The sequence below is a fragment of the Syngnathus typhle genome, linkage group LG15, assembly GCF_033458585.1.
Source record: "Syngnathus typhle isolate RoL2023-S1 ecotype Sweden linkage group LG15, RoL_Styp_1.0, whole genome shotgun sequence".
NCBI lineage: Eukaryota > Metazoa > Chordata > Actinopteri > Syngnathiformes > Syngnathidae > Syngnathus > Syngnathus typhle.
The window spans coordinates 6,385,408-6,411,133 of NC_083752.1; the positions used below are offsets into that span (position 1 = coordinate 6,385,408).

The following is a 25,726-nucleotide window of genomic DNA, read 5'->3' on the forward strand; positions in this document are numbered from 1 at the left end:
GTGTGCCCACGCCATACTTTATTTCCATCGTTAAATAAAAGTATTGCAGCTACAATACGGCAATATGGCACACGTGCGCAGTTAAATGGCATGGTCACGTGTTTTAGTACAATATTACAAAACATGCGTGTACATTAAACACTGAATAAATACGGGTTACTCCTCATCTCTTTTGTAGTGAAATTAGCTTTTTAAAATAAGTCTTGAGGCAGTCGAGACGAGCAGTATTCTTCAAATTAAACACACTTAGAAAAAAAAAATCTCTTTAGTTTGCCACAACTGGAAAGACTGCATGCATACAAAAATAGACAATTATTGTGAGCATCCCGATAATATTTTACAATACACTTTCCTTATTGCCAAATGTGATATTTTGACCCCTATCCAATCCTCTTTGCTTATTCTTGGAAAAGTACAACGTACATTCACAATCACTGAGGCACAGCACTTGATTGACTATTTGTATTCCAGCACATGACCTCGAGAAGTTGTGTAGCGTATCGATTCATAATTAGACACAAAACAAAATGAGTGTACATCCAAAATAGTCAACCTGATCTGATCGACTGTGCAGAATTCCAGCAAAAGTGATGGGAAACAGCCATGCATGTGAGTGAACAAGCTCTCCATCAAGTCCATGACAGGGACACAAAGTGCTTTTTTTTTTTTTTTCCAAACCCGTTCAAACCAGTGCTCAAATATTCTCCTCATTTAAACTACAGAAAGCAAGTGAAGGAGCAACACTCAGAAGAATTGGTTGAAACGGAAGAAGGGGGGGGGGGGGGCAAAATGAAGCTTTCTGTTGCCTTTTCATCTCCAGCAGCAGGGCAGGGCCCAAGGAGAGCGGTTCCAAGTACTAGCCTAAAAAGCCCATCGAGCGGTTTGTGTCTTGAAGAGGGACATTCTGAAAGAAAATGAAAGACATTCATGAAGCATTATGGAGCGCAATTGTCACTTATGCCTGAGCTTTGCGCCAGTACGTTGAGAGAGCTGTGAAGGATGCGGAGGCGGTGAAGCTTGTCGTTCAGCAAGGGGTCGTTAACCCTGCGTACAAACGAGCGCTTGTATTCCAAGCGGCTGGTCGACCGGTGCTCGGCCGAGGCCGACAGACTGGTGTGCTCCAGAGCTCGGTACAAATCCCCCACCGAATCCGACTGCAGCCTCAAGTCTCGTCCCCGTCCTTCAAAGGAGAAATATTGTTAGTTCAAATGTTTTATTGTCCTCCGATGACCATATCGATTAATAGCCAAAAAAGGAGATTAAACCAATATTAGCAAATGTTTACTTAAAAAAAGATATCTTTATAATCATTAAATTTGAATAACACAAACTCCAACACTTACTATTGCGTTTAAATGCGCTTAAGTATGTTTATTAATCGGTAGATTGATCATGTAACTGCTCAGTCAAATTCACAAGATTTACAATCTGGTGTCTGCTCATTAGCGCTACAGTACCGTCCTGCTACCACACTGCCCTCTGACGGCAAGACGCAGGTACTACACTTATCATCGAAGTACTAATAAATACTTAACAATTTGCTTTGTTTTGTCATCTCCAAAAAAGTGAACTTAAGAGCAAAAGATAAATGAGGACAAGCATTGTAAAGGTCTTGAGGTTGCTAACCTATTTCTCTAGGCCGCTCCAGCTGGTAGTGCCGAGGTGTTCTCTCATCTGCCGCGGCGGCGTTGGCCGCCAGGATGGCGTGGAGACCGCTGTCTCGGGGAAGCGTGAAGCTGCGAGGTTTCCCTCCCGCCTCCATATCCATACTTGACCTGACGGGCAGGGGCAAGGCTCGGTATTGTTCCTGCAGAAGGCTGCGTTGCGCAGGGAGTGTGGACTGCCTGCGATACTCCATGGCCATTTGTTCCCTGTCATCAGCTAGCAGGGGCTCGTCCACGGGATACGCCTGAAGGAAGTGCATCCTGGCGTTACTCTCCATCTGGTCCTGCCAGGAGTTTCGGTGGTTGCTGGTCGTCTGTCCGGGGGAGATTCCGCCATTCTTGCTGCCGCCGCCACCTTCCCGGAGCTCCGAGTGGTAATCCTCATGAGAGGAACGTGACTGGAATGTGTCGGATGAGGAGAGATGACCGTGTTTGGGCTCCAGGAAGGGGCTCACCTAAACACCGTTAAATATTAACGTGAATCTGCCGTGGTTTCGAGATGAAATCCCCATTGACGGTACTTACTGACGATGCTCTCGGGTAGGTGTCGTAGGGTGGTGGTGGACTGTCCTGTTTGCTCATGGAGGTCATGTCCATGTCTTCATGCTCACTCTCACTCCAGTAATCTAATTAGGAACAAACACAGCACAATCAAACCAGGCTTTTGAAATGCTGTCAGAATGAGCGGCAGTTGCAGGTGTGATTTTGAGGTCGAATAGCTTCGGAAAATGTGAGAATGTCCTGTGATGTCCTCTGCGGGCGTTATGAGTCTTCATATTAAGATCCCTCTCTCTTAAAAAATGACAGACCAGTTCACCCACACACCACCATTGCTTGGCTCCTACACGGCTTTCTCAAAATAGAACCGTGATAAGGTAGAGGATTTCCGGCCCATTTATTAAAAAAAAAAAAAAATGACGTTCTCTGCCCCTAAAATGAGCAATTGTGTGCAACATAAAGCAGGGACTCTGCATGTAATTTGATTTGGAATGTGAGAAGATTGTGTTAAAAAAGAAAAAGATTGTGTTAAAAAAGAAAAAAAGAAATATCTTGTTGACTATCCTGCATGAGTCAGAGCCGTTTAACTGCAATAATATGGATTTTTTGGGGGAGGCGTGGGGGCTATTTCCATAATGTAGAGTCATTGCATATTATTTGTTAAGTAATGTGGGCGGGTGTGGGATTTATGTTCAATTCTGTTGACTTTCCACGTGCGTCACTAAGCGTATAGTTACGGCCACTAGATGACGCCCTTGCACTCTCTTTTCCTTGAGTTCTTGGTCCCCATACTGTTTACGCAAAGTAACTCAATGCAAAGTAAAGAAATAAAAAGTAGCTTACAAAAAGAGGTTACAGATTTGGAAAAACATCATTTGAAAAATGCTTCAAAAGAGTTTATGGGGAAAGCAAAGAGCGACTTGCCTTGATCCTGAATTTTGTCCTGCTCGCAGTAGCCTGCCAGAGCCACGCTGAGACGACTCAGCCACCTGCGGGATGGAGAAGGGTGGGCGGGCAAGCAAGTTATGACGCAAGCCGACAAAGCAGTTCAATTTCAACATCGGGGTCGCGCTCATTAACTCACCGGGACATGTCGTCGACATTTTCTGCTGCAAAGTAGAAGGTCTTTATCTTGGGATGGCAAGCCTTGAACGCGCTGAAATGAAGCCAGATGCACATTTTTCAAAATGTGAGCGTAAAAACAGGAGCATATAGGAGACATTAGCATATGAAGGAGATGAGAAACCTGGCACATGATCTCAGATAGAAAAGCAAAAGGGCTTTTGTCACAAGTGTGTGCCAAAGTGTCAGTGAATATTTTTGGCTCAATTAGAACTGAGCATTGCATTTCTGCGCCCATTCCTGCACCCAAGAATAGAAAAAGTATGCCTCGTTCCTACTCAAGCAAACCATGCACCACATAACTAATAATAGAGGTGCACCAATACCAATAAAAGTGCTCCGATACTACAACTCCGATATCATTTTGCCAGCCTGACATATATTTTAAAGTAATGCAAAGTGAAATGCAAATGAAAGAAAAAGGTGACTCACAACTTTCTCCTGCATTCGGTAGCACGATCGATCTTAAACTCCGGAAGATTGACAAAGCCTTCTGCTTTCTCATCCTGTGGTGAAGAAAATTAAAAATATGTTTTAGGCTCCAGCACACCCCTGGGGACTAGGCGGTAGAGAAAATGGATGGATGGATGAATGTTTTACACTTTAAAAAGCACGTATATAGTTAGTTATAGTCTTTAGGAAAATCTTCCCATTCACCTCCTCGTTCATGTACCAGTACAAACACGCGTCTTTCAGAATGAACCAGTACTTCTTCCACTTTTGAGAAAAATACGTTTTGGCATCCTTCTTCTTCCACAGCCAGCCTTCACAGTCACCCTGACCCAAGTCCCTGCAGGAGATCCGTCGCTTGCTGATGGAGGCCATGGGGCTTCCGGCTGCACGAGAGGAAAACATATGAAAGCCAGCAGAGAAAAACAATTTGGGCACGTCTTACCTTTACTCTTTTTCTTTGACCTTGAGAGCAGCGAGGATCGCTCAAACACCTGCAAAGTCAAAGAGGAGCGTGACCCCCTTTGTGAAGTCACTGAGATGATCATAGGCGAGAGAGGCACTAACATGGTAGAGGGAGGCGGAGTCGGAGTTGGATGTCGAGAGGGAAACTTCCATCTGGAGCGCCGGGATGAGCGTGTAGTGAGTCGGGCTGCTTCCCCTCTCCATCTTTCGCCGACTGTGACTCAGACTCCGGCCCAGCAGGAACTCTCCCCCATGTCCTTTGTCTTCACTTGCAAAACGCAGTAGGGAATTTTCTGTTAAAAAAAAAAAAAATAAATGCTGGCTTCAGATTTGTAATACAAATCGGATGAGGTTTTTTTTCAACCCTTGTATTGATTCTTAGGAGACTGTATTTGATGCCACAACAATGTTGTAAAGGATAGCTGTTGCCGGGCAGAAAATGTGCAAAGATAGCAATAGTGTCACTTGTAGATAAAAATAAGACTCACTTTTTATAAAAAGCACAAAAGAAAAAAAAAAAGACATCAGTGGCATCCCCCTGAAGAAACCAACTTTGCCTTTGAGACCAAAATAAACCACCACAGTCTCATCCCGCTGTTTATCACCTCACCTCCAATAAAACGTGAAAAACTAGTGAGAATATGGAACAGTTGCCGCAGCAACCGCCGCACACTTTTGACATCCAATCACCAACAAGCAACACTGAGAGTGAGGAAGATAGCGAGCGAGCAAGTGTGCGTGTGTGTGATGGCTAATGAACATATGGAAAGGACGGAGGCAGGATGCGATATCCGGAATGTTTGCGCTTGTGACAGGCTAGCTCATCCTTCCACTGTGAGATGTGAAAAGAAGTGAGGATATTAGGAGATCTCCTCCCACTCACATCAGCTCCTCTCTGTCAGCCCCCTCCCCTTTTCTTTCTCACTCGCCCACCCACCTCGCCTGCTCTCTCTCTTCTGCTTGGCCAGGTTCTCCTCCTCATCTCCCGCCCAGTTGTATTCCAGCGGCATGGAGATGGGCCTGAGCCTGCCTGCGATCACGAGGCAAAGGAAACTTCAATGCCACGCGGCCGACACCCCGCAAAACACACATTGGTAAAGTCGTACTGTAGGTGGGCGTGCTCCCCCTGCGGACGGACGGCACTTCCTGGTTCTGCTCGTACTCGTAACAGTATAGGATGGAGTCGTCCTCCACCAGAGGAAATTGACGCCGACACTCTTGGTCCAGGTAGGAATTTGGGGAGTCGGAGCGCTTGCTGGGATGGACGTGGTCGGACTGAGAGTCGTCACGCTGCGCACTGACTTTGTCATCTCTACGGAAAAAGTTACATTGGAACCGGATTAATTAAATTGAAATATGATTTTTATATACTATATTTTTGCAGAGCATAAAAAAGGAGAAATTCATTTGCTGCACATGAACAACCATCTGTATGTCTATTTCAGAAATCTCAGCTACATCTAACATAGGAATTTGGATGGGTAAATGCTTCCCAAAATTAGCTGGAAAACAAATCAATTCTAAATCATAAATACATTTTGTTTTTTAAAATGTTAAAATTATTTTCCATTTCTAATTCTGTGGACCACATGCAATACCACCACAGACCACAAGAAGGCCGCGGACCACAGGTTCCTGTACCTGGGGGTGTAGGGCTCCGCCGGAGGAGGTGGGATGTAGAGGTCCTGCAGAGCGCAGCTTCCCCTCCTCGATGGAGTGCTTAAAGTGCTGGTGGGTGTGGCAACGCTGCTGCCGGGGCTCTGAGGGAACAGCGGCTGCGTGTGAATGAGTGAATGAATGCTCGGAGGTGAACGCATGAATGTAAGAAAGGCCGGACAACAAAAAGAGAAGAGTCACAGTTACACAGGGTGAGTCGGCGGCATCATCTGAATGCAGCGCTCCATATTTTAGCTCTAGCTGACTAAGCAACAAGAAATTTTGTTAGCGGACATTAAAACATTTCCCATCCAAATTTGATATTCAGTTTGTAATCTTGCACCGGCCGGATTCAAGAAGAAAAGGGTCATGTGATGCAGGGAAACGAAATGTAGCTCGAGGGTCTCTGGGAGGGGGGGGGGGGCGCTTTTTCTTTGCTCTGTGCTTCAAAGACTGACTGGACTACACAAGCAGCCATCGCTCTCGTTTGTGCTCATTGTGGCGTTGGCGCATTTTCCTAATAAAGCAACATTCTTCGACAAAAGTAGGACAACAGATGCCATTTGTATCCTTGTGAATCCATTTTGCTTGCACCTGCAACCAATTAGAACAACTCTAAAGTGGACTCTCCAGTAGATATATTTTGCACACTCATATTCATACCCAAGGGAGGCGAGCCAGTGCATTTGATTTGCGCGGGTCGAGTAGTCATACTTGCAGAGCCAGTGGTTTCCATCTCATGTTCTTGAGAAGAGCGGGAGTGGAGGTGAGTGTGCTCTGTGGGCGTTTCTTCAACGTCAGGGTCACGCCTGCCGGGTCCCCACGCAGGAGGTTCACCAAGTTTTTCAGTTGCCAGCCCACCTAGTGGACAAAAATAGGACAATCCAAACATCATGGTAGAATATAAAAACTTTGAGTTGCTGGTTGAGTAAAAAAAAAAAAAAATTCTTCTATGCTCATTATGACAATATTGCACATGCCTTATGATTTGTTTGCAATGCATCTCCGCTTGTTCATATCGATGCGGATCTTCATGTTAAATGCAACACCGGAGGCCGTGGAGCAGCTTACAAGCCTCCCGTGTCATCGTTCTGAACGTTCTGTCAAGTCGCGCTAAGCCTCGAGGTTACGAGCAGCCACACGCCTTGTAAATACAATTTAACCCAGTTTGGTGATGTTCAGTGTTTTTTTTTTAAAAGTGAAATACTCTTTTGTGCTGTTCCAAATGTTTGCGAATATGAGAGGCAGTGCACTCCGGATACAAAGTGTCTATCGGGTCTATTGTGTATTTTGAGCAGCCTGGGAAAGAGTGCGCTAAGCAAGCAATTACTTTGTCACATTCCGAGTCATTTTTCATCTTGACAGTCACTGCGGAGAAGTCCTCACACCGCAAGAAAAGAGACAAATAAAGTACACAAAGCTTGCCGTAATATTTGGCAGTGGTGGCCCACAACATCAATAAAAATATCCAAATTGGCAACATACGTTAAAATATGTCACATCATTGCGATTATGATTGATTTTACACCAAAGTGTTTAAGGAAACACACATTAGCTTATTTCGGAGCCTTTAAAAATGTGGAGCACTCCATTGCTATTTTTATGAGCGGGATGGGGAATGTTTTTTGACGACCTTCCAAACAGTCATCCAAATACAAGCAAAGAGACTTTGGCAATCACAAACATAAAACGCCGTGGCTCAGACTCCAGCTCCATATCGAAAGAAAACAATAATTGCACCTGCCATTTCCCACCACTTTAACTGCTATGAATAGGCTGGTTGCTATGTGTTGTTTCTTATTATTTTTTGTCATTTTCTAAGAGGAGTGGGCCTCGCATTCTTTTCTGCCACGTGAAAAAAAACAAATCCTGACAACAAAGGATGTGGATTTCGGGAAAAAAAGAAAGAAAGAATTCAAATAAACATGCTGCATTAAGTGGGAGGATTAATTTGCCCTCTGGCGCACAATAACACTCAATTCTGTTGCATACATACGCACAAGTATCAATTATTTTAAAATAGGTATAATGCATTAAAAAAAAAAAAAAAAAGGTGCACTGTTCGGTTGCTCAGGTTGAATTACAGATCCGGATTTTTTTTCTCTTTTTAGTGTACAAAAAAAATGGTTTTGTTGCTCATGAGTTAAAGCCAATACCTACCACAGTTTGATGATTGACTTGAATGACTTCATCTCCAGCGTGAATTTTCTTACAGCGGTCAGCCGGAGACTAAAAACACAAAGAGCGATAATTAGAGCTATCCAACAACACCGCACTTTTCCGAGTAGCACAAAAACGAAATCCCACTCACTCCCTCCGTCGTCCCGGTGATGACATGCAAACCGTCATATGTTGACTTGATATACATCCCCTACAAGAAAAAAATAAAATCAGCGTTAAACCACATTGTTTCATTTACTTTGGAAAACATTTCAGCACGTCAAATATTCAGATCATCTTCAAGACGGCAGATGTGAAATTGATTCCGTGTTCATGGCGGATTGACTCAAACAGATGATTTAAAAACAGCTCAAATCTGAAAGCTTTCCACTAAAAGGGGTCACAAGTGCATGGCAATCACCCAAACACACCATTTTTCCCCCCGCAGATGTGCATGGCCGCACGTGGACACTCACACACGTAAACAGTAGCAATACCCGTCTTCAAGACGACTCTAAGAGGTTTATTTTTAGGCCCAGTGTTCTGTGGAAGGATGAAAGAACTTCTTGCTACCATTTCTGTGAGGGGAGGGGGGTGGGGTTGGCGCTTTGCAGAGTGGGTCAACGCCACAGCGCTGTCCCACTAACCGTTGATGGTCCGAGTGCGTTTCCTTCGCCCAATAACCCGATTTCTGTGTCGCAAAGGAGATCCACTTACTAATACGTGTTGAAGCGGAACATTTTTTGCCCCCAATATTACCATGAGTGAGGCTTTCCTTGAATCGTATTAGCTGACTCATATGCCCACGAGCGCAGCAAAACCTCGTTTTTTTAGGATGACGGCGAGGTCGGCCAGCAGTGCGCACGGGCTCGCTGGCCAAAGTCATTTTGAAAACTGGGCGGCAACTCATATTTTCAGAAGCAATGAAAATGATCTGCTCGTTCTGAACCAAATGCTTCAAACGTTTTAGCACGGAGTTTCGCAGTGCAGAGGTTGCAAACCCAAAGATATCGAGTGTTATTGCCCAGAGACAATCTCCCCAAATATATTTACCAATCCCTCGGTGGATTTGATGTTGGCCAGCTGCACCACCTCCAGATGCGCAGCCTGCGACACGACGGGATCCGACGACAGCGAAATAATGTGGTCGCACACGTCCGATAGAGTCTTGCACTGCCCAGGACGAAATGGCCTTTAAAAAGTCATCGGGTTGCTTTGATTGAAGATGTGAAATCAACTCACCACATGAAGGATCTTGTTCTCCGTTTCATACACGGAGCAATCCTAAGGGAGGGGGGGGGGGGGCATGAAGAGAGCGGCGTTACCACTAGAGAATGTGTCCAAATGGTTTATTATTGGCATTTGGGGCTGTAGGAGGATATAAGCAGAAAAGCAAGCAGCTTGGCACCTCTAACCTCCACCACGCCCACGCAGACGATCACCGACACAAAAACTAATGAATCACTGCCAGTGCGGAGGCATTTCTCAAAGCGCTCTCTCGCTTCTTTCGCTAAAGATTCTCCGACTGCGGCAAACGATTAAGAACGCCATTAGCTAATTAGCTACCTGCTGAACGATTGTAGTGAGTTCCAGACAGAGCTGGATCACGTTGTTCCTGGTGACGCCGTAATCGGCCACAGATGCAAACGGTGACCTGGAGAAGAAGGAGCACCTGCAATTAACCGTGAGATGGTTTCTCCTTTGAGATTGTGTTTTCAACACCATCGTAGACGGGAAACAATCACGAGCTCACCTGTCGAGCCACGCCAGAAGGCTTTTGGCAGCGGCGATGAGGTCCACCACGGATGTAAGGAAGTCGTTGGGGAGCTTACGAGTGGCTCGGCCGTCGTAGTGGCCGCTGCGCCGCCTCCCCGCGATGAAGTTCTGCAGGTTCTTGGCTGATGCGTTGAGTTTATGAGAGAGAGTCTTGAGATTCTCCGTCTCCAGTCCGTAATTCTAGACGGGGAAGCAGACGTCGATATCTGAAGTCAGGTGAGGTTTTTGTGCAGCGGGAAGATGGAGCACCCTGAGGCCAAAGCGGCCTCGCGGGGAGGAGGGGGGGGGACAGTCGCAGGAGACCGCGGCAGGAGGGACACTAATCATATCTAATACAGCAATGCCGGAGAGACTTAAAAGTAAATCCTAGTTATGTAAGAAGCTTTGCAGCTGAAGCGAGGCCCCTGTGCGGGGATGTCGGATGAGAGGATTTCACATTCAGATTGCATCTGCGACCTCAGTCCACTAAATCTTCATTCTGTCTCTCCGTGTGTCTCCGTGAGGGGAGGGGGGAGGTATTTATGGAGTCACCATCTTTCCTCCACTTCTCTAAACTTCTGTCTATCGACAGCCTTTTCATGCCGCCGCCATTGGCGCATTGCTTTGTGTTTTTGAAAATCCTAATCACGAAATTAAACCCTCACTGTCCAGCAACTCAATTAAGATTCAAAGGATGTTTTTATAGCAGGACACTCACTCGCCAGAACTTCATCTTCATTTGGAACTGCGTCAAATGTAAGACACACTTATGCATATACACATGACTTATAATTGATGCATTTTTTTTTGTGTCGATGCTTGGCAACATGTCAAAATATGAGACCTCAGAGCAGAAACACAGCCAGCGGGAAAAAAATCTGCTAACAACCCAGGCTAAACGTTGTGACACTGCACTCCATAATTCCTTGACACCAATTACTACTCTCAAAAAAAATTCCTTTTGAAAGGTCCCAAATGCCCAATTTGCATTCAACTAGCATCAGTTGACCTCATCAGTAAAATATGGCCAGTAAATAATCCTCAGTGCAAGTTTATGGAAAACAACAACAGCTCTGCGAATCTTCCAACTCCAAAAAGTATTGGAGGGGCCGCGTGGGAGGTTTGGATTTACCAGCGCGCATAACAAGTCCACCGCCTCCAGAATGAGTTCTTGATGGCCGATCCTGGACACTCCCAAGTCCTCCAGCTCCTGGTGGGTGATGCGCAGCAGCTGGTCCCCCCCGACTTTCTCTCTCTCGAACGTCTTGATGTACTGCTGCAGGCAGTCGTCCAGTCCTGCGGGAAACAAACAAGTCTCGACTCACGCGCTCGCCAACTGTTTGTTGCCTGGCAATGGCAAATTTTTGCAATCTAGAAATCGGGCTAACGTTTGTGAATATTTTTGCATTCAGTCTGTAATATCTTTTTATGAACGCGACAAATTCTTGTCGTCGACCAACCTGGGGAATATTTTCAGCATGGCTTAAAAAAAAAAAAAGAAAAAAAGGAGCGGCATGTTTGCACTCTGCATATGCGCCGTCTGTCTGCCTCCATAATTATAAAAGCGTATTATACAAGGTATGGACACAAAAGTCCCTGAAAGTAAGAAATGATCCTTTCTTGTTTGAGAGTATCTCTTTAAGGACAGCGTGCTGATGACATTAAATAATCCAAATGCCCATTTTCATGAACTGCTCAGATTATCAGTCACGAGTCGTAGAAATTAAAAGGCGCCTCGTGATGTAGCTGCTCTAAACCTCTAGAAGGGGAACGGCGATGGATTTGGGCCGTCATTGATCAGCAAGAAATGTAGACATGTAACGGAAATAAACATGTTTGAAGAAAAAAAAAACACATTGAAAAATGCATGTGGCACACTTTCATCAAACGCGCTTGCACACTATTCCAAGATGGAGTCAAAGCTGGAATTCTTTTCTCTTCTCCTAATGAGAATCTTTCCTTTAAAGCGGCTTTGTCACAGCTGGGAAGAAAGCGTCTTGCGCGCACAAAGGTTGGGGGTGGAGAGTGGAATTGTGGGAAGGTCACAGGGGCGCCCCTGTTTGGCCTCCAGTGACATCACCGACCCTTATGCTAATAACGAAGGCGCTGAATGGTAAGGGCAAAACATAGCCAGGCCTCAGAAGCTGGGACAAGACTGAAGCCCCCCCCCCCTCTCCCCCTCACTTTACATCACCATTATTGAGCCCCGGGCACTGGAACCGTCACTGCTCCACTTGTCACATGTGGGAAACTAAACATTCCCATTCTCTCCCCTCCTTCATTTCTTTACACTCCAGTCTCTGCTTAATCCAATGTACGGCATCATCGGAATACATGTGAGTATTTGAATCCGAGCCGCCGCACAGAAGCAAAAAGCATCTGTTTGTAGCATTATTACTGCCGCGACATCTGAACCTATAAAAAAGAAAATCCGTCATCTTTAGAGTTATGAGGGTGTGTGTGTGCGCCTGTGAAGGTAGACACTTTATCATTTGAAGGATCCCTGAGGCTGTGCGGTCAAACACGTGAGCACGTGGCACAGCAAAACAACACGGCTCACACACGTAATGTTAACATGCAAGCGGAATAATACCAGAAAAAAAGACCTTGCTGGTTAAACAATTATTCACACATATGGACAATTTGGATTTTATCAAACATGTAGGTTGTGGTCAAGAAATATGGGAAGAGTAACCTGTGAGAAATTAATCCAAGTAAAAACAGGGAGAACATAAATTCCAAACTGAGATTTCTAAAAAACACTATTTGCAAAAACAACAACAACAAAACAGTATTTGAATGTGATTTGAAGCGTTACAACTATTTAAATGGTCTCTAACCATCCAAATATTTAAGACTATACATTATTATCCACTTTGTTTAGACTAAATTCAAGTCAAAGGTTAATTCTCCATGTACAAAACTAAATCGATTTCCCTTCTGGCTCTCCTCCTGTGAGACGCCAGTAACAAAAGGAACACAATAGAGGTTTGTTTACATCGTTAAGAGACACTTGTAAAGGATTTGTTAGGCTGAGAAGAAGCTGGCTAAAAGGGCGAATGCTTCCCACTGTGGGGAGAAAAAAATCGATTCGATCATTAAACGCAGTGATTAAAATCTGAGGCTCATCAGGTGTTTTGAGTCTTTTGTGCACATTCCCTCAATGCTATACTCCGCCTTGCACACTAGTGTAGAATTGATGTTCGAATCTTACCTTTCATCCAGTCCACCACTTGACTGGAGCTCCACTTGCTGACGGGCTCCATGACGAGAGCCATGCACAAGTTTGTCTCGTCCACGCGTGACAAAAGCAAAGAAAAACAACCCTCCGCCAAGCTGCAACGAAGCTAGCAATAAAACACGAAAAAATAAAAGAGGTACAAAAATCACGGGGGTGAGCTGCAGCGTGGAGATGATTGTTAAGAAGAAGAAAAAAGAGGTAGGTTCCTCAATGTGGCTTGAAAAGCACACTTGGGCACATTCCTGTGCTGCTGGCGGCCGTCAAAGAGCTCGTTCACTTGTCATGCGTGTCAGGCTCCGTGGACGGTGTGGGATGCTGCACGACCTCGCTTCTTCCAGCAGCAGCGGCGGCGGTAGTGGCGGCGGCGGCAGCATCGGGGAGAGGAGGAGGAGGAGGAGGTGGAGGAGGAGAAAAAGAAGCCACTGGCTACTTTGAGTAGGACTCCTGAGAGCAAAGGAAGCCTCCGGCGAGCATCCTCCCTCACATCGCACAGACATGGAGGAGGCACAGCCCCAACGAGCGCAAAGTGCGTGGGTATGAGGGGCCGGCTGATTCATGCCACCAAGCTGTGGGAAGGGGCCAAGGCGAGGAGGGGCTTCCTGAAGGAATTGCAGAGATGACAATAAGAGCTTGGAAAGAGAAAAGAAATTGAATGTGCGAACTTGAGTTTTCATTATAAGCAAGAGAACAACTAATGTGTGTTTGCAAAAATATTTTTCCCCTGATTAATATTAATTAATTGATTAATAAGCGTATTAACAAATTATTTTGTTTATTTGGTTAATTTAGTGATTAAAAAATGAATAAAAGTTAAGCAATATCACACAAGGAAGATTGATGGTTGTTGTTTTCCAAAGTAAAAGCAGATGTTTGCATGCATCTTACTTTGGTGAGAAACCAAAGATTAATAGGCCTGCTGACATGAAGGAAATCAGAGAATTCTTACTTTTGAAAGCCGGAAATCAGAAGATTTGGACAATCTTTAATTTAAAAAATGGATCCAAACAATGATATTTGACTATTAAAATACAATTCATTTGATGATGGGTTTGTTTTCGATTAATCGTTGTTTTGGATCTCGGTTGTTCTTTTAACTTCCACCACCGTGTTTTGCTCGTGTAGCATTCATGCAGTGTCTTGTTTTTCCTCCATACAACCTTGTTCTGTCATAAATCATAATTACTGCAGAGGTTAGATGTGTTTAATTAGTAGCACAATATAATCGGCGAGTAGAAAAAAAACATAGCGTGATCAGAGGTGACCGTGCTTGAGGGGAAAATGACGTCACAAAGGTCCTTTCAGCATGTATGCTCCTGATCACCTGTAAACTGGCCAATAGAGATATTTTTAGTTGACATTCAGCATGTATTTTTTTGACATAAAATATCAAGCCATTAACCTTTCTCCTAATCTACCCACATGCCATTTCAGCTCTGACTTGTGTGCCTCTCGTAGTCCTTTGGGCACCAAGATGCCCCCATAAACACAATGTTTCCTCCTGCCTCCTTTGTGGCTGCTCAGCTTACATCGTGCAAAGGGCAGTGGAGTGGAAAGACGGCCACCAATGAGACAAGGATGCTGCTTTTCCTACTGCTCTACCGGAAACAGCTCCAGGCTTGGACTCGACTAGATATTCAGCGCACAGTCTACACTAGCGTATAAATAAAATGATGTTTTGATGAGTAATTTCACAGATATTTTTCGTTTGGTTTAAATGAATACGCCTGCTGTGTTTTACCATACTAGTTCAGTCGGCCATGTTGTATTCATTGGACTACGGACAAATTGTCACGAACAGTAAACATTTTACAAGTAAAATTAATAATTTTAGATTTTCTACATTGCTGGTGGTTTGATTCACTGCAGTGGCAGACAATGGAGAATCCAACCCTGGGAAAAACCTAAAAAAAAAAAAGAAAATGTCACGTTCAATGCTTGACTGACAACTGTGAAAGAGCCGCCACGACCGAGGCTTCACTTAGGGATGCAGTGTCTGCTGGAGGTCAAAGTGCATCTAATAAAGATGACAGGCGCTGTCTGCTACAGCAGTCCAGGGAGATGACTATCTATGGACTCTACCGTCAGGCTCGTACCACTCCTGGCACAAACCTTACTAGTAGCTAGATTAAAAAGCGCAAACACAGGACTCAAGCTGTGTACAAATTTATTTCTTATTGGATTGCACATTTCATTGCTGGCAATACAAACATCAGACCGTAAAACCAAACTAATCCTTAGTTCCAGTTCAATGACATGTGAGGACGACTTGGGTCAGATTTATAGAAGACGCTTCAAGGTGGAAGAGAAAATGAATCTTAAGTCAGTTACTATTATCCTGAGGAAGTAGGCAGCTCTTTTGTTTCTGAACAGTAGGCTGGGCTCCGCCTCTTTCTCGCAATACACTGCCCCCTGCTGGAGTGAATACGGAACTACAGTACTAGTGGCCAAACCAGAATCTTAATAGTACTTAAACATACATTCTGTCAAATATTGAAAATGCTGGCTTGAATTTGAGCATTCTAGGTATTTAGACAAATATCAAACAGCGCTCTGGATTTTCTCTTCCCCCCAACATTTAGTGCCTTTTTCTGTTAGCGTTACATTCTTATGAGCCATTCCAACACTGCTGCTAACCACACAGGTGAAAGTGGCGTTGAGGTCCTCTGAGGTGACATTCTTCAGCAGCAAACTCCCGAGAAGAGTTTGACCATCCTCTAAGGTGGATCTGAAATCAGACACAGATACGCTCGATATCACACATTAAATGTTTTGGGGTTATTCAGAGCAATACTCACGTCTCTATCTCGGTTATTCTGTTATTGTTGTGAATATCTTCAGGGAATGAGCCATTGATGAGCCAGTAGAGGAGGGCCATATCATGGCCACAGTTGGACAAAGCTTCACAATGGAGAATCAATGGATGCCCTGAAGGAAAACATACACTTAAGTCCAGAATTCTTCAGATCAAGGCTCATGTCTTACCTGGTTGAGCTTTGACTTGCATGTCGTCAGGTCCAATGATGACTGGCACCCCATATTGAGGCACTGTCGCACACAAATCGAAAATGAACCACTAAACAACAAAAGCCGATTTAGACGGGCAGAAAAAAAAGGGAAGGCGTACCTGGAGCGGAATCCGCTAGCAATAGACTTAAAGAGCCCAGAGCTGTGAAGGGAAATCATTTCTTTACAACCGTGAACCAGTGAATGAAATGGGCTGGCAAAATATAAATAAGGATTACCTTTGATGACAGATGACAGTGTCATAGTGACTCTTCTGGTGTTAAATATTGACTGCTCGCTCTACACATGCCTGTGATGCGTTTATATACAGCTCGGAGGACCTACTTCATGTTTTTAAAGTTCAGTTCCAAGGGGAACTCCAATACGAGTCACGTACTGGGTCAAGTAATGTTTTGTACGCAAGTCTGACTAGAGCCACATTTCCCGATGATCTCATCTTACTAAATATGGCATCATCCTGAAAAACACACGGTCAATCCCAGGTATTTATATTTTTAAGAGATAAGGCAAAAAGGAAAATGGCTGGTACCGAATCTTTTCGATAGTCACCAAAGTAAGTAAAATGCAGTCAGCTCATGATGATGAACATCTTTACTGGGGCGTTAGTTGCAAAAAACCAATTAGGGTGTGACCCCAAAAAAAGAAATCAAATCAAAGAATTGACAAGATATTGAGATCATGATTCAACCCAAACATTAGTACTGGTGATGTGCGCCTAAAAATATATACAAAAAGTACAGATACTTTTTAAAACAGATGTTTCAGTTCATTGCTAGGCTCCCAGTCATTAGAATCGGAGCGTTTTCTTCTCCGTTTGTCCATTTCCCCACACTTGCGGGTCACTCCAGACCGAGGACGTAGTTGATGGCTTGCACAAAGCCGATAATAACAGGCTGCCAGGCCACCAAGTAGCGAAGCCAGTCTAAAAGTTGGCCATACATGACATGTGGCCTTTCCCAGCTACAAAGTGTTAAGTTAAGGACAAAAATGAATACATTGTCAATATTCTCGCGGTTTTAGATACTTAAAGGCATTCTGTATCTGCAATTGTGATTCTAAAAGGCCGCCTTGCCTTGGTTGATTATCAAATGTATCCACAAACTCAATAAATGCCTTCACTGAAATAAACAAAATTTTGACGTCTCAGTCTAAGCTATCAACCAAAATTGAATTTTAAAAAAACTGTATACAGTATAAGAAAAGCAGAAACTGCATTTATGTTATTTTCTTGTAATGCGGCTGGGAGATCCCTTTGATAGGTTAAAAAAAAAAAGAAATTTCAACCTGTGCCTCAAAAAGGGAAGAGGAACTTTGCATGCAACCACATTACAAGTTTACTCGGAACGCTTCCGATAAATGACGAGAAGATTAAATCCTCCTGTGTTCCCCTTGCAAAGTATTCAAATGAGAACTATACGAGTTTCAACTCATTTTAGTGCATCGTGGTGTATAACAAAATGATCACTTCCACCCTGAACTCATTTTGAGTATATTTGACCAAAGGATACGGGTTGCTGAACATCCTCTTGAGATCCACCTTCTCTTTACAATACGGGCACATCTGCTTCTTTCCCACGATGCACCAACCTCTTATGCAGAACTCATGGAACCTGGATGTGACGTCAAGGCAGATCAAACCGGATTATGAGTGTATTCTTTTGAGCTCTTTGCTCATTGCGCAATTTCAGACACTCGTGTGAATGACTCAATCTCACGGGGTTTGGAAAGACACAAACGAAGAACCCTACTGTTATGTCAGCTATGTGAAGGATACACATGGTTGCAGGATAATCTGTACGTGTTCTCAATGATGCCCTCCTCACTGACATCAACGAGGATGGCTTGTCCACATACGGCGCAGATATTATCAGACAAATGCTTCGTCGGCATTCCGGATGCGCTGTAATACTGCAAAAAGGAGAGACAAAAGAGTCGGCGTTACTTTTGGAGCAGCGACAGCCACATCCACCATGAGGAAACTCTCTCCATTTGTTACCCCGACAGTCGACGCCATGAAGTCGGCACACATCTCGGCGAAGTCTCTTCCGAGCACACCATAATACAGTCCGTAAAAAAGCAGGGACACGCCAAAGTCCATCGCATCTTCGGGCTTTATCCTGCATGCAGGTATCACTGTGTAATTAGCATTGTATGATCATTAAAACGTTTCTGTTTGTTTTTTTGTTTTTAAATCAAATGTGGCCTTTTACCCAAATCCAGTATAAAAAAACATTTCAAATACATTCTGGTGCAGTTACAGTAATTGTAGAACAATCAGAATTGTGGCAAACAGCACCATCTAGCGGCCAGTCATTTGCCCACAGTCAGAAATGTCTTTTAAACGTTCTGTTTACACCCTTAAAAAAAAAATAGACCCATGGCCTACCTGAAAATAAGATTGATGCCAAAAAGCGTAAACATAACAACAGTGTAGCCAACTATTCCAGTGCCATAGCTGATCTTGTAGAGGAGCAGGAACCACTTGTACACCAACCTGCAGCACAGCGAGCAGACGACAAAGTTCTTTAGGGACCGACGTATTTTTGAACCGATGCGGCACTAAGTTGCATTTTACCTCGGTGTGGTGCAGGCCAGAGGCTTGCGAGTGGCACGGTAGCTAATATATGCTGTGATGACAGAGAAGATAAACCAGGTGGTCAGGAACCTCCACCAGTGAAGTTTGGTAGTAAAGTAGAGAGGAACTACCCACATCTGGAACAGAGTCACCAGCTACAAGACAGCAGCATGACACACGTAAACCAGGGACAAAGAGTTAGCAATGGACACTTTGTTTAATTACACACGGCAGCAACATGTGTTGTTTCTTACGTTGTAAGACTTTGGGTGCCGCTGCTTCCACTGCACGAGGACGAGCTGGGCGATGACAAGTGTGACGATGAGGATCAGGACCATCTCGGCGTGCATGGCCTCGTGGCCTTTGTGTTTGGCATGCATCTTGGCATGCTCCACCCTGTTGAACAAAACAAAAAAAGGGTGTGCATTAATAGCTAGTAAGAAAAATATTTGCTTTTACAACAGCACTAATTCTGAGCCTCTGGCTGGCTATACAACATTTGAATACACAAAGAATTACAGTTGTTATTTGGATTGCGAGACTTGGCGTTGACAAAACACTAACCTCCACTTCTCCTCCGGTGAGAGCTTAGACGCATCAAACTGTAGACAAGAGACAAAATTATCTTTGTGGCCACTTGATAAATGCAGGGGGGAAATATTAGCGCGACCTTGAAAACGACAAAAAAGAACAATGTCATCATTTTACAATCGAGTGGTATATTGCTAGCAAAAAAAAAGTTATAAAATTGAGTTACAAAGTTATACTGTTGTTTCAAAATGTTATGAAAATGGCTGAAACGCACCACCCAGTCAACAGCTGACTTATCTTTGCAGCATTTCAATCTATTCACTGCACTTAAGTCACTTTCCATGTAGCCATGCCGTACCTTTGTGTGATTTAATCATGACATTCGTCATACTGATATTAAACCAAACTTAATTGACTTATTGCTGTTTTAGGTATGACAAAAAAAAATGGCCACGCCTTTACGGCATTAAACAGGTTACCTTTGACCCCCGCCCACCACGTCACACTGTATACTTAAAAGTCACAAATTAGGCAGTTTGGCTATTTTATTCTGCATTGACTGCTATTAATTATTCACTAAGAGAGTTTTAAAGCAGACACGACGTATTTAAATGACTGCTGCTTGCAAGGGTGGGTAGCCTTGGAGCTGGCCTTGAAGCTGCACATTTTACAAGTGATGTTGCTTGTCTCGCAAAATGATTTGCTGACTGAAAGCCAACAGGTTAAGGAGAGAAATGAAATAAAGAATATTACCTGTGGTAAACAGAGAGCTTAACAGAGAGAACAAGTGCTGACGATGGGCTAAACCTGAGCGGAGAAGCTAACGCGGTGTTTTACGTGTTAGCAACTAGCGTTCTGAAACGAAACCCACTCCACTTGTTTGTAGTGTCACGACTACGCGTATGAGACGTCGCACTCACCTGGATCGGTTCATTATGATGCTCTAGTCCGTGGTCGTGCTCCACACCATCCACCTCTACCTCAAACATCCCGGCCATCTTCAGAGGGCTGCTTTATCTTTCGGGAGCCATTAGCAACTAACAACATGTCATACAGCCACTTCCGGTTTCGTCTCTCCCGATTTGAGCTTCAAAATAAAACTTCCCAAATGAGCTTTGACCCCATTTTCAAAATGAAATTCTCCTTGTTGATTGAAAGTTTTCATTGGATTGTTATGAAATGTTGCGTCAACATTTTATTTGCAACTGTCTATAATTTCGAAGCTCTTCTCTTAGTTCTGAGAATAAATTCCCTTTTTTGTCAAATGAGATTTCCGATGATATGCGTTGCTGTAAAGGAGGATTTGGCGCCCAATGTTGGGGAGGATAATACGCTAGATCTGGGGGTATATAGTGTACAAGATGGTGTATCGGTCAGAATACAGGAGGCAGCAAAGGACGTTTGGACACAGGGAATGGCCAAAAGGTAGATGGAGGGATGGACAGGTTTATTGAGTAGCAGGATTGAAGGTCATAATAGAATTGCAGATTGATAGAATTGCGGAATGATTGCGGAGTCTTTTGGTCATGAACTCGGCTTTTTTACTTGCTTCAACTATAACTAGAAAACTTCTACCCCACCATACCGCGAACTGCTCTCTTCCGGAGTGCCCTGCTCATGCGCAGAGAACGCCGCGTCACCCCATGGAATCACGTGACATGCGGAGCGGGAAAATAGGCAGAGCCGCTGCCAACACAGACATGCACATAGAACAACACAACATGCAAACGATGTCACAGCCTTTTGTACAGCCGCCCCCAAATGTGCAGGGCACATTTGTTTCAAACAAAGGCTCATCAGTCTTTATGAGAGTCCTGAGTCACTTCCGCTGGGAGGGCTGGTAGCACCACCAGTCGAGCTACTGGTCGGGTGTACTGCCGCCCTTTAATGTCGACATCAGCTGACCTTATGTGGCCATCGTCACTGCGATGAACCTTCGTCACATGACCAATAGGCCACATGGCACGGGGTAACTGTGGCTCGGTGATCATGACCACTGACTTCTCCAGGAGGTCGGGGGGGGAGGCTTGCCATTTCTGTCTTGTTTGCAATCCCGGTAGGTAATCCCTGATGAATCTTGACCAAAACTGGTCGGCAAGGACTTGGGAGTGCCGCCAGCGCCTTCGGCTCAGGATTTCGCTCTTCGGGTAGACGATCTGGGGGAGTGATCCATCAGGCCGCCCCAGTAGGAGGCTGTTGGGGGTCACGGGGTCGACGTCAGACAGGTCAGCAGACACATAGCCCAAAGGTTTTGAGTTGAGAATGGCCTCCACTTCCAACAGGACGGTGGAGAGGACGTCCTCATGGATAGGCTCAGTACCTAGACAGGTGCGGAGTGCAGACTTGACTGCTCGTACTTCTCTCTCCCATACTCCACCAAAGTGAGGGGCTGCTGGGGGGTTGAAGTTGAATTTGATTTTACGTGGAGCGAGTTGACTTTGTAGGGTTGGACACATACTTGTGAAGGCTTCCCGAAGCTCCTTCTCTCCCCCCTTGAAATTGGTCCCGTGGTCTGACCACAGTTCCGAGGGGGTTCCTCTTCTGGCAATGAATCGCCTCAAAGCCATCAGGAAAGCATCGGTGTCCATATTTCGTATGAGGTCCAGATGTACCGCTCTGGTGGTCAAGCACTTGAAGATGAGACCCCAGCGTTTCTCATGGCGTCGTCCAACCTTTACTAACATGGGACCGAAACAGTCCATGCCAGTGGCGTGGAAGGCAGGTTTATGCAACTGGAGGCGTGCGGTTGGGAGGTCAGCCATTTTAGGTATGGAAGGCTTGGCCCGCCAGCGCTGACAATCTACACAGGAACGTTGATAGCGACGAACTGCTTCACGGCCGTGAATGATCCAATAGGTCCTCCGCAACTCTGCAAAGACTCGCTCTGGCCCTGGGTGTTTAAGGTCCTGGTCATATTTCTTTATGAGCAGGCGGGTCACAGGGTGTGAGGCGTCGAGGACGATAGGGTGTGGGGTGACCTCGTTCTGGCCCTCTAGACGGCGTAACCGGCCTCCTACTCTGATTAGGTCGATGGAGGTGTCGATGACTGGCGCTAGAGTAAGAAGTCGACTCGAAGTTTTAACAGGCTTCCCTGCAGACAGCTGAGCACAATCGTCTGGGAAGGATTGCTTCTGGGCTCGTTGAAGGATGAGTACTTCAGCTTGTCGGTATTCTTCAGCGGTAGGTGAGTAGATCGGAGGGGCCTGGCCATGAAGCTCCCTTGCAGTAGCGTCCATGAGTTCCTGCCAGGTGTTGCACGTCTTGTCTTGTAGAATGGCAATGTCAGGTGAGGTGACGGTGGACCCACAGAACGTACCTTTCCTTAGTTCAGCGGCATCATCAGGTGGAATACCGTGTGGCATTTCTGGCCAGGTGGTTGGACCCTGTAGAAGGAAGGTGGGTCCTTGTGACCATCGATTGGGCTCCAACAGGGATATCAATGTCTTCCCTCTTGTCAGGTCGTCGGCAGGGTTGTTGTCTGAGTCTACGTAGCGCCAAACAAAGCCTTCCGTAAGCTCCTGGATCTCAGCTACTCTTGACCCTACAAACACCTTGTATCGACAGGATTGCGAGTGTAGCCAGGTGAGTACAGTGGTAGAGTCAGACCACAATACTGTGCTGTGTACTGGGAGAGCAAGCTCTTTCTTGAGGGTGGAAGCCAACTGCGCTGCTACAAGAGCCGCACACAGCTCAAGGCGAGGTACAGAATGCACACGCTTAGGGGCTATGCGGGAGCGAGCCAGAACAAAGGATAAATGTACCTTACCCTGGTTGTCTTCGGTTCGGAGGAAGGCTACAGCCCCGTAGGCCTTTTCTGAGGCGTCAGCAAAGATGTGCACTTGCCGAGTGGTCCCTTCGCGGTGGCTATCCGCAGGCGCATACGGACGTGGCATGGTAATGTCCGGCAGATGCTTGAGCTCCGCCTCCCAACAGGACCAAGCCTGTAGCAGGTCAGGAGGGAGGTTAGGATCGTCCCAACCTCGCTGCTTGTCCCACAGCTGTCTTAGGATGAGCTTGGCGCGAATGGAGAATGGCAGCAGGTATCCCAATGGATCGTACTGTGAGGCTAGGACTCTATAAATGTTCCTCAAGGTTGGTACATCGTAAGGGACTAACCGCTGCTTGTAGCCTAGGGAGTCTGCCTGCCAGTTCCAGCTGAGGCCCAGGGTCGACTCAAACGGGTTGGACTTATCTTGGGCTAGCCACAGGTCTAGACTGGTGGATCTGAGCTCTGAAGGTAGGTGGCTGAGAACATTTGGGTCATTGCAAGCCCACTGTCGCAATTCGAAGCCGCCCGAGGCGAGGAGTTTCCTGAGCCGGTCCACCCGACCCTTTGCTTCGCTGGGTGTAGCCACACTCTGCAGGTAGTTGTCGACATAGAAACAGTGCTCCACGGAGAACCTCATGTCATCGTTTGACTTACTGGGATCCTTGACATGTCTTTGCAGGGCGTATGTCGCACAACATGGGCTACAGGTGGTCCCAAAGGGGAGGACCTGCCATTCAAAGATCTTGGGTGGTTGTTCTACCTCTAGGTCTCTCCATAAAAATCTCAGAAGGGGGCGATCCTCAGGGAGGAGACGGACCTGGTGGAACATCCCTTTAATGTCCCCACTAACTGCAATGGGACCTTCTCGGAACCTCAATAGGACCGCTAGCAGTGAGGCACCTAGAGTTGGGCCTGGTAGGAGGAACTGATTAAGGGACTGGCCCAAAAATTGATGAGAACAGTTAAAGACGAGGCGGTTCTTCCCGTTATGGGTCACGAGGTGATGGGGGATAAACCAGCTCTCCGTTGATGAGGTGTCCTCGCTAATTTCCTGCACTGCGCCTGACTCGATGAGTTTCCGCATCTCCGCTTGGTATGCTTGTCCCTGCTCAGGGTTCTTAAGGAGGCGTCTCTCAGTGCTGCGCAGCAGGGCCATAACTGATTCTTTCGGTGCTTGCAATAGTGGCATAGCCGCATGGCGTAACAGGGGAGTAGCGTATCTAAGGATGCCACTCACCTCGGTACGTCCTGTCTTCGTCTCCAGCAGGGCTATGGCTTGCTGATCCTGCTTGGATCGTGTCACTTCCCTCTCTGGCCTGTAGGGGACTGTATCCACTTGCCAGAGTCTCTCCACATGCCTGTAGAGATCATCCATGGGTGGTGGAACAGAGGTGAACAGGCATTGAGCTGGGTGAGCTGGCCGCCCCGTCGACTGACACGGGCCCTGCAAGGTCCACCCCAGTCTAGTGCGGACAGCTGCTGGGCTACCATGAGGACCAAGCCTGACAGGCTCGATGGGGGTTACGAGGTGGGGCTGGTCTGAACCTATGAGAAGCAAGGGCTTTACTTCTCGGAAGGTAGGAATAGGGATTCCACGCAGGTGCTTGAACTTCCTCTGTAGGTGGCTAACTGGGTAGCTATGTGGGGCTAGATTAAGATGGCTGGCTGTAAAGGCATCAGTGATCTTAAACATAATATTAGGGTTGGTGGGAGAGGAGACCCGGAATGACACTGTATGGCCATGCAAGACTTGGATGTCCGAGCGCACTGTGCGCAGTGGGAGGTCTTCGGGAGCGCCGTTAAGGGCTAGGGACTTAGCAGCGGTGGGGAGCAGCATAGTCCTCTCAGACCCATCATCCAGTATAGCGTAGGTGTCTAACTTCTGACTACCATAGTGCACGTGTACTCGCACCACCTTCAACATGACTCGGTTCCCCACGTGTGGTCGGTCAAGGTAGAAGGACTCGGAGGCACAGGTAGTCAGGCAGCTTTCAGCCTTTGGAGGTGAGTCATCCTTAACTTTCTCAGGTCTTATGTTAATCTCGTGGAGAGCGAGAAGGTGCTTGCCTTGACAAAGGTTACAGGGTTTCTTGAGGTCGCACTGAGCGGCGAAGTGTCGACGGGCACAGCGCCAACACCGCTTGTGCTCTTGGATCCACCTCTTCAGCTCGTCTTTGGTGAGCTGGGCTACACCACTACACTGGCTGAGGTAGTGGTCTGTACTCTCACAATAGGCACAGTATACCTTGGACTTGTCTTTCCCTTTGACAGGTTTCTCTTTAACTAGTTTCACTGAGGGCTCCTGGCTACTATGCAGGACTGCTGTTTGCTTAGCCACAGGACGAATGTTCCATTTAGTGCTCTGCTTCTCCTTGGAGCTCCGGCTACTGGTAGGATCGTCAAAGTCCTGGCACCATGACTCGTGGCGAAGCCACTCTGACAGGTCCCGCAAGGTGGATGTGGCTCCAGATCGAGTGGGCTGGGAACGGCGGAAATCGGCTCGCTGTTCAGGAGGAAGCTTACTCAGTAGGCGAGCTACGTGAGAGCCACAACTTAGTTCAACTTCTCCTTCGTGGCCCAAGGTCTGGAGGAGACCCACCAGTGATTGTATTTGAAGGGCAAATTTCTGGAACGCCATTGGATCACCCCGCCTGACCTCTGGGCCGTCCAGGACGCTGGATATCTTCTTTAGGGCAAGCTGATGAGGTTGACCATATTTGTCATAGAGAGCTGTCATGGTGTCCGTGTAGGGTGTTGGGGAGTTTAGATAGGCGTCAGATATCAGTTTGGCCTCTTCTAACTTAAGATGGTCTACT

At 46.0% G+C, this 25,726-nt stretch overlaps 3 protein-coding genes across 4 annotated transcripts; all 3 read right to left on the minus strand.

Annotated features, from left to right (window-relative positions):
* Positions 1-448: 448 nt before the first annotated feature.
* LOC133168632 (connector enhancer of kinase suppressor of ras 2-like) lies at positions 449-13,250 on the minus strand. Its single transcript, XM_061300314.1, has 22 exons — positions 12,985-13,250; positions 10,903-11,066; positions 9,769-9,971; positions 9,582-9,669; positions 9,258-9,299; positions 9,069-9,188; positions 8,167-8,226; positions 8,016-8,084; positions 6,570-6,716; positions 5,841-5,974; positions 5,306-5,511; positions 5,137-5,229; positions 4,302-4,492; positions 4,173-4,228; positions 3,942-4,113; positions 3,717-3,790; positions 3,247-3,318; positions 3,087-3,151; positions 2,181-2,290; positions 1,627-2,119; positions 981-1,180; positions 449-904 (listed from the first exon to the last, which is right to left on the minus strand). Exons 1-22 carry the CDS (start codon positions 13,046-13,048, stop codon positions 857-859), a joined length of 2,871 nt encoding a protein of 956 aa, XP_061156298.1. The 5' UTR covers positions 13,049-13,250; the 3' UTR covers positions 449-856.
* Positions 13,251-15,158: 1,908 nt separating this feature from the next.
* On the minus strand, positions 15,159-16,460 carry LOC133168117 (interleukin-1 receptor type 2-like). The gene is made up of 5 exons (XM_061299394.1): positions 16,254-16,460; positions 16,136-16,177; positions 15,994-16,056; positions 15,807-15,936; positions 15,159-15,736 (listed from the first exon to the last, which is right to left on the minus strand). The coding sequence occupies exons 1-5, from the start codon at positions 16,276-16,278 to the stop codon at positions 15,550-15,552; spliced, it is 447 nt and encodes a 148-aa protein (XP_061155378.1). The 5' UTR covers positions 16,279-16,460; the 3' UTR covers positions 15,159-15,549.
* Positions 16,461-16,608: 148 nt separating this feature from the next.
* On the minus strand, positions 16,609-20,222 carry rnf121 (ring finger protein 121). Of its 2 annotated transcripts, none has more exons than XM_061299392.1 (9): positions 20,062-20,222; positions 19,175-19,212; positions 18,865-19,006; positions 18,611-18,765; positions 18,422-18,529; positions 18,032-18,152; positions 17,810-17,943; positions 17,544-17,645; positions 16,609-16,995 (listed from the first exon to the last, which is right to left on the minus strand). In XM_061299392.1, the coding sequence occupies exons 1-9, from the start codon at positions 20,137-20,139 to the stop codon at positions 16,875-16,877; spliced, it is 999 nt and encodes a 332-aa protein (XP_061155376.1). In that variant the 5' UTR covers positions 20,140-20,222; the 3' UTR covers positions 16,609-16,874. The 2 variants fall into 2 exon arrangements, with proteins under 2 accessions (XP_061155376.1, XP_061155377.1); XM_061299393.1 differs by having other exon boundaries at positions 19,175-19,280; positions 20,062-20,203.
* Positions 20,223-25,726: the final 5,504 nt, after the last annotated feature.

What these genes read in the sequence shown, in the direction of transcription:
- LOC133168117 (XM_061299394.1), bottom strand. Translation starts at nt 16,278, where the DNA reads ATGACACTGTCATCTGTCATCAAAG. An exon ending in ACTGTCATCTGTCATCAAAG is followed by an intron (nt 16,178 to 16,253) that starts GTAATCCTTATT and finishes TTCCCTTCACAG; the next exon opens with CTCTGGGCTCTTTAAGTCTA. An exon ending in AGAATAACCGAGATAGAGAC is followed by an intron (nt 15,737 to 15,806) that starts GTGAGTATTGCT and finishes GTCTGATTTCAG; the next exon opens with ATCCACCTTAGAGGATGGTC.
- rnf121 (XM_061299392.1), bottom strand. Translation starts at nt 20,139, where the DNA reads ATGGCCGGGATGTTTGAGGTAGAGGTGGATGGTGTGGAGCACGACCAC. An exon ending in ATCATAATGAACCGATCCAG is followed by an intron (nt 19,213 to 20,061) that starts GTGAGTGCGACG and finishes TCTTGTCTACAG; the next exon opens with TTTGATGCGTCTAAGCTCTC. An exon ending in GGCATCAATCTTATTTTCAG is followed by an intron (nt 18,153 to 18,421) that starts GTAGGCCATGGG and finishes ACCTGCATGCAG; the next exon opens with GATAAAGCCCGAAGATGCGA.
- LOC133168632 (XM_061300314.1), bottom strand. Translation starts at nt 13,048, where the DNA reads ATGGCTCTCGTCATGGAGCCCGTCAGCAAGTGGAGCTCCAGTCAAGTG. An exon ending in CTTCTGGCGTGGCTCGACAG is followed by an intron (nt 9,670 to 9,768) that starts GTGAGCTCGTGA and finishes CTTCTTCTCCAG; the next exon opens with GTCACCGTTTGCATCTGTGG. An exon ending in AAAAAGAGTAAAGGTAAGAC is followed by an intron (nt 4,114 to 4,172) that starts GTGCCCAAATTG and finishes TGCAGCCGGAAG; the next exon opens with CCCCATGGCCTCCATCAGCA.